The sequence below is a fragment of the Camelus bactrianus genome, chromosome 4, assembly GCF_048773025.1.
Source record: "Camelus bactrianus isolate YW-2024 breed Bactrian camel chromosome 4, ASM4877302v1, whole genome shotgun sequence".
NCBI classification, from domain to species: Eukaryota; Metazoa; Chordata; class Mammalia; order Artiodactyla; family Camelidae; genus Camelus; species Camelus bactrianus.
The window spans coordinates 66942279-66951041 of NC_133542.1; the positions used below are offsets into that span (position 1 = coordinate 66942279).

Sequence of the window (8763 nt, forward strand, 5' to 3'; positions counted from 1 at the left end):
GTGGGGACTTTAGGCAGTAATTAGGTTTAGATAAGGTCATGAGGGTGGGGTCCTCATGATGGAATAGCACCCTTATAAGAAGAGACTAGACAACACGCTCTCTATCTCTGTCCACCGTATGAGGACAAAGCAAGAAGGAAGCCATCAGCATATCTGCAAGTGGGCCCTCCAACCGTGCTGGTCCCCTGACCTTGGACTCCCCAGCCTCCCGAACTGTAAGAAACAAATGTCTGTGTTGTTTAAGCCACCCAGTCTCCAGTACTTTGTTAGCAGCCCAAGCAGCCTAAGACACTGGGGTTTGTGCAGTTGTGGGTAGTCAGCTGACAAATTGTCCTCCAAATTTCTCAATTTACATTTCTACCAGCACAACCTCACCAATACGTGATACAATCAAAATTTTTCATCCAAGCTGTGCTTTGTAGGAAGACCTTTGTCATCCTCACCATCCCCAGGTAGGTCCCAAACATCTAAACTGCTCTTAAAGGAAGGAGAACGAGCACTTACTCAGCTCCAGTGTGCTGCACATTTATTACCTCTTAGAACCCTCCAATGGACATAGGACGTCTCCTCCTTTACAATGGGAAATCGGGCTGAGAGAGGTGAAGTGACCTGCCCAAAGTCACGCACCAGAAAGTGTTGGGACCCGGACTTAAAACCAAGTCTGCATGCTTCATACTTATAATGCTCATAATCTTTTCACTGTTTCATACATTTAACCAATATTTATTATTGAGCGCTGTTTATATACTAGATGCTGGAGGTGCAAAAATGAATCACAGGGCCACACTTAGCATATAGGAGGACTCAGTAAACATTTGCTGTATTGAATCAAGGCGCTCGAAGTCCACAGGAGAGACAGACACATAAAAAATATGTGCAATAGAATGATGTAATGCTGTGGTAGAAATTAAGCTTCAGTGCAGGTGGCACAAAGGAGTAAGTTTAGTTTCCCCTGAGTCATTTGAGTCACCAGGGAGGGCTTTACATCGGAGGTAGTTTTTGTCAAACACAAAAAGAGGAAATGGGTTCTCGGCAAAGGGAATAAGTAAAAAGACACAGGCGTGTGAAGCAACATTGTATTGTCTGGAAATCACAGCCACTACTCCTGGTTGCCCGAAAGTTTCTTCCTTCCAGTGTGGAGGCAAGGCATCCAGCTCAATTCAGTCAAACTCACTGATACTTCATTAAATGCCAGCTCTGTGCCAGGCCCGGTGTGAGATGTTTTCCGTGCGTTATCTCATTGAATCCTTGCAGCTTTTTGTCTCATTACACAGATGAGAAAATGGAGGCTCAGAGAGGAGAAGAGTCCAGCCCTGGGAGACATCCCAATCTTCTGTTCTTTCCACCCCTTGCTGTCTCCCCCAGATGCCAGCCACTGCTGCCCTCTCCTTTCCCAGGTCCAGCTCCAGAGGAATGATGTCCTCCCAGCAAACCTCAGGACCCATAGCTAGTTACCCACTGGGTCAGGAGACCCTGCTCATTTCATTGCCTCTTTTTCTCCAGGGGAAACAGGAAAGGAGAATGCATATAGAGTCATGGAGTTTTCAGTCCTTGACCAGACACTATTATCCTATTCATCATTCATTCCTTTAACTAATTCATGCTGACTTCGGAGATACTGCAGGTTCAGTTCCAGACAAACTCAGTATAGCCAATACAGCAATAAAGTAAGACACACTAGTGTTTTGGTTTTCCATGCATATAAAAGTTATGTTTACACTATACTGTAGCCTATTAAGTGTGCAATAGCACTGTGCCTTAAAAATATATACAGAACTTAATTTTAAAATATTTTATTGCTAAAAAAATGCTAACCATCATCTAAGCCTTCAGTGAATCATAGTAGTAACATCAGAGATTGCGGATCACAGATCACCAAAACAAGCATAATAATCATGCAATATTGGAAACATTTCAAGAATTACTGAAATGTGACATAAAAACACAAAGTAAGCAAATACTGTTAGAAAATGGTGCCGTAAAACTTCAATTTGTAAAAACAAACCAAAAAAAGCACGCTATCTTCAAAGCCTGATAAAGCAAAGAGCAACAAAACGAGGTATGCCTGTATTTCCTGTATTTACTGAGCACCTGCTATGTGCCAAGCAATGTTCCTAGCACCGTAGATACAAAACTGAGTAAGACAGGCAAGATTCCTGCCCTCAAGAAGGTTAAACAGTAGTGACTTCTCAGCGTTAGAAACACAGGTTTTGGGAGGTGACATGGCTTGTGCAAGGTCACATGGCAATTTTGTTGCACAGTTAGGACTGAAACCCAAGTCTACCTGGCTCCCAGTCCACAGTGCTTCCTCCTCCAGGGTGGTCATGACCGTCCCTCACCACCCTCCTGCTTTGTCTCTCCTCAGTCTCTGATCAGCAAGATGACACCAGAGAACTTGACCGGGGCGAGGGTTGCACCTGCTGAATTCATTCTCCTGGGCATCACAGATCGCTGGGACCTGCGTGTGACCGTCTTCTTGACCTTCCTGCCAGTCTACCTGGTGAGCCTGCTGGGAAACGTAGGCATGGTGCTGCTGATCCACGTGGACGCCCAGCTCCACACGCCCATGTACTTCTTCCTGGCCAACCTCTCCCTGCTGGATGCCTGCTGTTCCTCAGCCATCGGCCCCAAGATGCTAGTGGACCTGCTGCTGCCCCACGCCACCATCCCTTACGCAGCCTGTGCCCTCCAGATGTTTGTGTTTGCAGGGCTGGCTGATGCCGAGTGCTGCCTATTGGCAGTCATGGCCTATGACCGCCTCGTGGCCATCAGAAACCCTCTTGGCTACACAACAGCCATGTCACGGCGTCTATGCCTGGCCTTGCTGGGAGCATCAGGCCTGGGCGGGGCGGTGAGCGCCGTGGTCCACACGACCCTCACCTTCCGCCTGAGCTTCTGCGGGTCCCGGGAGGTCAACAGCTTCTTCTGTGATATCCCACCCCTGCTGGCCATCTCCTGCAGCGACACCAGTCTCAACGAACTCCTCCTCTTCGCCATCTGTGGCTTCATCCAGACAGCCACGGTGCTGGCGATCGCCGTGTCTTACGGGTTCATCGCTGGAGCTGTGATCCGCATGCGCTCGGCCGAGGGCCGTTGGCGAGCAGCCTCCACCTGCGGCTCCCACCTCACGGCTGTGGCCATGCTGTACGGGACACTCATTTTCATGTACCTGCGTCCCAGCTCCAGCTACGCCCTGGACAGCGACAAGATGGCATCTGTGTTCTACACCCTTGTCATCCCAGCTCTCAACCCGCTCATCTACAGCCTCCGCAACAAAGAGGTCAAGGAGGCGCTCAGAAGGAGCCGGAGCCGATTCTGCTGTCCCGGGAGGATACACCAGTGAGGGAGGGCACACCGGCGAGGGGGTGCGCACCAGCTAGGGGAGATGCACCAGTGAGGGGGGACGCACCAGTGAGGAGTCCCAGGAGGCTGTTTAGGACCGACTATGAAGAGATGAGGAGGGTGATTCCTGGCCCCTGTCACTGTGGGTAAAAATGGATGTTCCTCTGGCTGGATATCTCTTGTCATTGTTTGAGGGGCTGAAAAGGGGGAGAAAAGGAAGCTTATAGACAGAAGGCAGGAGCCCAGGGTGATCTAAACTGAGTGCCAGAACCAAGATCAGGTTAATTTGCTGTTAAGCTGCCTTAGGTTCCTCAGTGTTCAAAACATGGAAGTTCCTGGATGTTACCACATGCAGTAAGTAGGGGGTTTTGCCACGCATTCTTCAAAGAGGCCGATTCCCAGAAACACCGGGGAAGTGTTGAGTTGGCTGCAAGTGTTTCTAGAGCCTTGCTCTTTTAAGGTTCTTCATGACCAGCGAGTCTGTTCCTGGTCTCCTTGACCCCAGGAGAGCATCTTCAGAACCCACTCATGCCAAGGAACGAGACGAAATCTAGTGAGGCAAATATCCCTCCCCATTAGCCTGCATATCCCATCTCTCAGGACAATGGCCAAGAGCACCAGAACATATGTGAGCTCATTCCTAAAATCCCCAAAATTGGGTTAGAACTTGATCAAGGTTAAATTAGTGTGGGGCTGTGATAGAAGTTAGTTAAGAGCCAAAATTATGGTTATGGTTAGTCTTGGGTTAGGATTAGGGTTCACATTATGGCTGAGACTAGGTTCAGGGTCAGGGAAGAGCCAGGGTTAGGTTCAGAATTTTAAAGCAATTGGACAAATTTAGAATTGAATTAAAAGTATGTAAATGTTACAATATGGATTGATTTTAATCAATGGTAGATTTGGGATACATTTTGGAGTCAGAGTTTGGATAAATTTGAGCTCTTCTTAGAAATATTTTAGGCTTAGTGTAAGAGGGCAGGACTAAGTAAGATTAGAACTCAGGTTTCATTTTATTGCTAGATTGGATCTGAGTTGGAGTTTCGTTCACGCTGGAGCTCTGTTAGATTGCAGTTAAGGTGGTGTGTGGATGGCATTTGTGGTAAGTTTAAGTCACAGCCTAGGTGTCACTGCAGTTAGCCTGAGTTCAGAACTAGATGAGAATTCGGCATAGGAAGAGTATTTTGAGTATCAAATCAACATGCTTTGGGTCATTTTAATTTAAGACTTATTTAAAGGTATGGATAATGGTTAATGTTTCTTAAAGCTTGAGAGTAGAAGTTGACTCTTGGTGGCTTTAAGTTTCACTGAGAGTCATGAGCTTGCTGAGATTAGCATGTGGTCAGGTAGGGCAGACTGCTTTGTGTTAAGGTCACAACATCCAGAGGTAGGGTGGGGGTTAGGGGACAGGATGTCATAAACCTCTGGGGCAAAGGTGACCACAGTGCTTCAAGCCTCGGGTCATGCTGGACTCTTCAGATCCAGTACCCTTGGGATTTTTGTCTACCCAGAATTGACAATTTTGACAGATTTTCTTTGTCTCCCTGACTCAGTTACACATGAGCAAAGCCCAAGGCACTGCCTTCTGCCTGGGGAGCCCCTTCGTGCAAGAACAGGACAGGAGCTATGGTGGGTGCTTCCAAGGAGAGGTGGGGCATGACTAGAGTAGCTGCCAGCTCCTGCCTGCTCACCCTTCCAGTTCCCCCTGATTATGGCTGAGATGAGGCCAGAGGCGGCAAGCTGTGAGATTCAAACAATGTCATTGTCATTCCCTAATAGGCTCCCCATGGAGTCTCTTCCTTCGGCCCCAGCCCTCACCCCTCCAACTTCCTTTCAAGGAGAAATCAGCCACTGGGTGCTTGGACTACAGGAAGACCAGAGGTTCGTCCTGGCTTCCTGGGGAGGTGATGCCCCTTGTGACCAGGACCAGGTCCCTCCTTGGTAACTACGGTCTTCTTAGAGGTCCCCGACTAATGGAGAGAGGGATGTGGACTATAACTGTTTCCTCAAATCTTAGAGAATTTTATAGGTTTCCTAACAGGGTCACCAAGTTGTCCTGATTTGTCCAGAATGGTCCTAGTTTTTAAAACTCTAAGTTCCATGTCCAAAGAACCTCCTCAGTCCTGGACAGACCAGGATGCTTGGTCACCCTGGTTCCTGATGACCAGCATGTTAAGAGCAGAGGGTACAATATCCCAAACTCAGCACATTTTGACAAAGGCTTAAATGAATTAAAACCCCTTCTCCCATCACAAGGTTGTATTGTCCTTTCCCAGTTCTTACCTCCCATTACCGTAACAACTCACGTGCCATGACAACAGCTGGAGACATTTTCAGAAGATTTGGCAACCGTGGGACTGAGAATGGGAGGTTTGCCCCCAATTCAATGACATTTATACTCAGAGACCTCCTCTGTGATCTTTTCTTCCTTTTACGGGTTCTTGGGCTCCCATGACACACAGTTCTCACCACGATCAAGGGCATGTTTTGAGAGGTATGTGGCCCCTTCCATCATCTTGGCCCCACAGGATGTCCACGGGTCTTTGCACATGTTCAGCATCCGTGGAGCAGCCAGATCGATAATCACGTAAATCCTGCACATCAACTGAAGGAAACGTGATGTTTCAGGCTGCTGGGCTGCGCCTACTCGATAGATAAGAAAACAAACAAGAGGGAAGGGGAGGCACTGGCAGACAATAACAGAGTCCAATCAGGAGCATAGAGGAAGAGAAACAGGAAAGCTCCCAGTTCTGATACAGTACTGCCCTTTTAAGCCTCCTTCAACACCGTCTACTAAGACAAGCAGTCAGGACAAAAGCAGGTTTGGGGTGGGGAGGCCTGGGGGTCTGACTTATTGCACAAAATCAGTTGGCCCCGGCTGCACGGGTGGGCACTGAGGGAAGGGGCACTCCAGCAGGGGGAACGAGCTTACACAAGGGCACGGAGGTCAGGTGAGGTCAGCACACACAGGAGACAGTAAGGAGACAATTTAACTGGCTAGGGATGGGTGTGTTGGGAAAGAAGAGGAGGAAGTTTGCAGACTGAAGATCTGGGAGTGGGAAGGACACTCCGTGAGTTGGATGTCAGGTAGGGGAAGCTGGACTTTATTCAATAGGCAAGAGGGGGAATCGTTGGACGTTCATGTGTTCAAAATCCCCTTTCATGGCTGTTCTCACGCTGAGTCGGAAGGCCAAGCCGTTCCCCTCTGGGATACTCCAAACAGGCAGAGTTCCCTCGTGCCACAGCACATACACACACAGCAACACACAGCCCCTCCAACACACACACCCACTCCCCTGTCGGAAACCTTCATGCACAAAGAAACGCATTCAGACTGGCCATCCACACAAACACAGACACACGCTCAAGCTCATGGACGCTTTCACACACACACACACACACACACACACACACACACACACACACACACACACACAGAGGCGCACGTAAGGCCACCGTCCCCAGAGCCACAATCCCACCCACACTCCTACACGTCCCACAAGAAGCCTTGGTGACAGCTGAGGGGACAAGACGCTTGGCTCCAGAAGCTACTGCTGTAAAGCCCGGGTTTGGGGTTCAGGAGTCAGCTCTGGCTTCACAAGGCAGGGCCTGGGGAGCTGCAGCTTCACCCTGCATGGGGCTCCTGAGGGTCCCCCGAGGGGGAGGTGGCACCAACCACCCCCACCCCCATTGAACTGGGCTCTAGAGAGGCAAAATAACAAGCCCCAGAGCCCAGCTGCCTCCCGCCCCGGGGACGAGGGCCAGGGGGAAGGGTGTCATCTCTGGGAGAAGCTAAGGTGCTCCCAAGGCCCCAAGCCCCATAAGTGTGGCCAATAACTCCCTCCCCAGACTCTCCGGTGATGGGCTGCACCTGGTCCCTGCTGCGGCTCCCTCCTGCCACGTGGAGAGGCCAGAGGGTACACCTGGGGCAAGGGGCTGGGCAGGAGAGTCCGCACATGTGTCTTCTTGAATGTGAGAGCCAGCGCTATCTGTGTGAGGCTGTGACTGTGCGTTACCATCTCTGCACGATGGTGTCATTGTCGGGGTGGGGGAGGCAGTGTGTATACGGACGTGCCCCTCCAAGACGCCGCATCTCTGCTGTGACCCAGCACGAGCCTACGTGAGTGTGGCCACGAGCATGAAGTTGCAAGGTTGTGGGCCCCTGGGGCTGTGCGTGAAGGTGTGATTGTGTGATCAGTGAGGGCACTGGGCATGGCTGGATGTGCACAGTCGGGCACTGGCGCGGTCCTTACACAGACCAGGTGGCCGATGAAAGCGTGAATGTGCGTCGTGGGTCCCAGGAGCTGTACGTGCTGCCCCTCCATGAACAGGGGCCTGTGACTGACGGTCACCCTCTGGCCTCGGTGCTATTTTGCTGCCTTTGACCACCTGTTTCTGTGTATGATGATCTGGGTCTGTGGGTCTTGTGGTCATGCGTGCCTGCTCACTTAGATGTGACGTGTGTGCTGGTCCACCTTTCTGTATATGACTGATCACGCCTGTGTATTTGCAGAGAACAGCTTGAGGCTGCACGTGTCTGCACGCCTGCTTGTGATTACAGATGACCGTTTCTGCAAAAAAAAAACTTGGTATATTTGCTTTTTTTTAATTGAAGTACAGTCAGTTTACAACGTTGTGTCAGTTTCTGGTGTACAGCACAATGCTTCAGTCATACATGAATATACATATATTCGTTTTCACATTCTTAGCTCAGTGTATTTGAATGTTTATTGAGACCAACGTAAACACAGGTCACAGTAGGTCCAGTTTAAAAAAAGAAAGAGCGAGTTTACAAGCAGGCATTCCCACTTTCTTCTACCCACTCACCGTGATCCTCTTACCTTCCTGGGTGGTGAGATGTGATTGCGAAGGTGAGAAAAATTGCTCTAACAGGGAGCCAAAGCCAGAAGATTCTTCTTACCCAATGGAGGAGGAAAAGGAAGACCCTAGGGTAGAAAGGGTCTTTTATTTTATTTTATTTGGGAAAGATGTGGAAAGAAATTAAGAGACCGTTCCCTTGCAGGACTGGCCTCAGCAGAGCCTTCAGGAAGCCTGTGTCCTCAAACCCCCCTCCTTTAAAGACCCCGTCTTGGAGAATCATCCACGATTTCTGCAATGAGATTCAGACAGGAGAACACGAAGGCATTGAAAGCAGTCGCCTCTCCCCTAAGAGTCAAATCTCTGCGCCTGGCAGGTGTACCCGTCTGTCTGTGCGATTTTCTCACACAGGCCTGTGCATGTGCTTGTTGTTGTGTCTGATTTCACGGGAAGAGCTTTCCAGGGATACGGGAGTCATCCAGGTTCTTTGGTCCCTTTTTTTTTTTTTTGCAAGTCTGAAAATATTTTTATTCTTTCCTCACACTTAATTAATATTTGGGTTTAGTATAGAATTTCAGAATTTGATGATATTGTTCGACTGCGCCC

At 49.4% G+C, this 8763-nt stretch overlaps 1 protein-coding gene across 1 annotated transcript; it reads left to right on the plus strand.

Annotated features, from left to right (window-relative positions):
• The first annotated feature begins 2380 nt into the window (after window positions 1–2380).
• On the plus strand, window positions 2381–3343 carry OR5C1 (olfactory receptor family 5 subfamily C member 1). Its single transcript, XM_010956172.3, has one exon. The coding sequence runs from the start codon at window positions 2381–2383 to the stop codon at window positions 3341–3343; it is 963 nt and encodes a 320-aa protein (XP_010954474.1).
• Window positions 3344–8763: the final 5420 nt, after the last annotated feature.

Coding starts and splice junctions, on each gene's coding strand:
- OR5C1 (XM_010956172.3), top strand. CDS start 2,381: ATGACACCAGAGAACTTGACCGGGGCGAGGGTTGCACCTGCTGAATTC.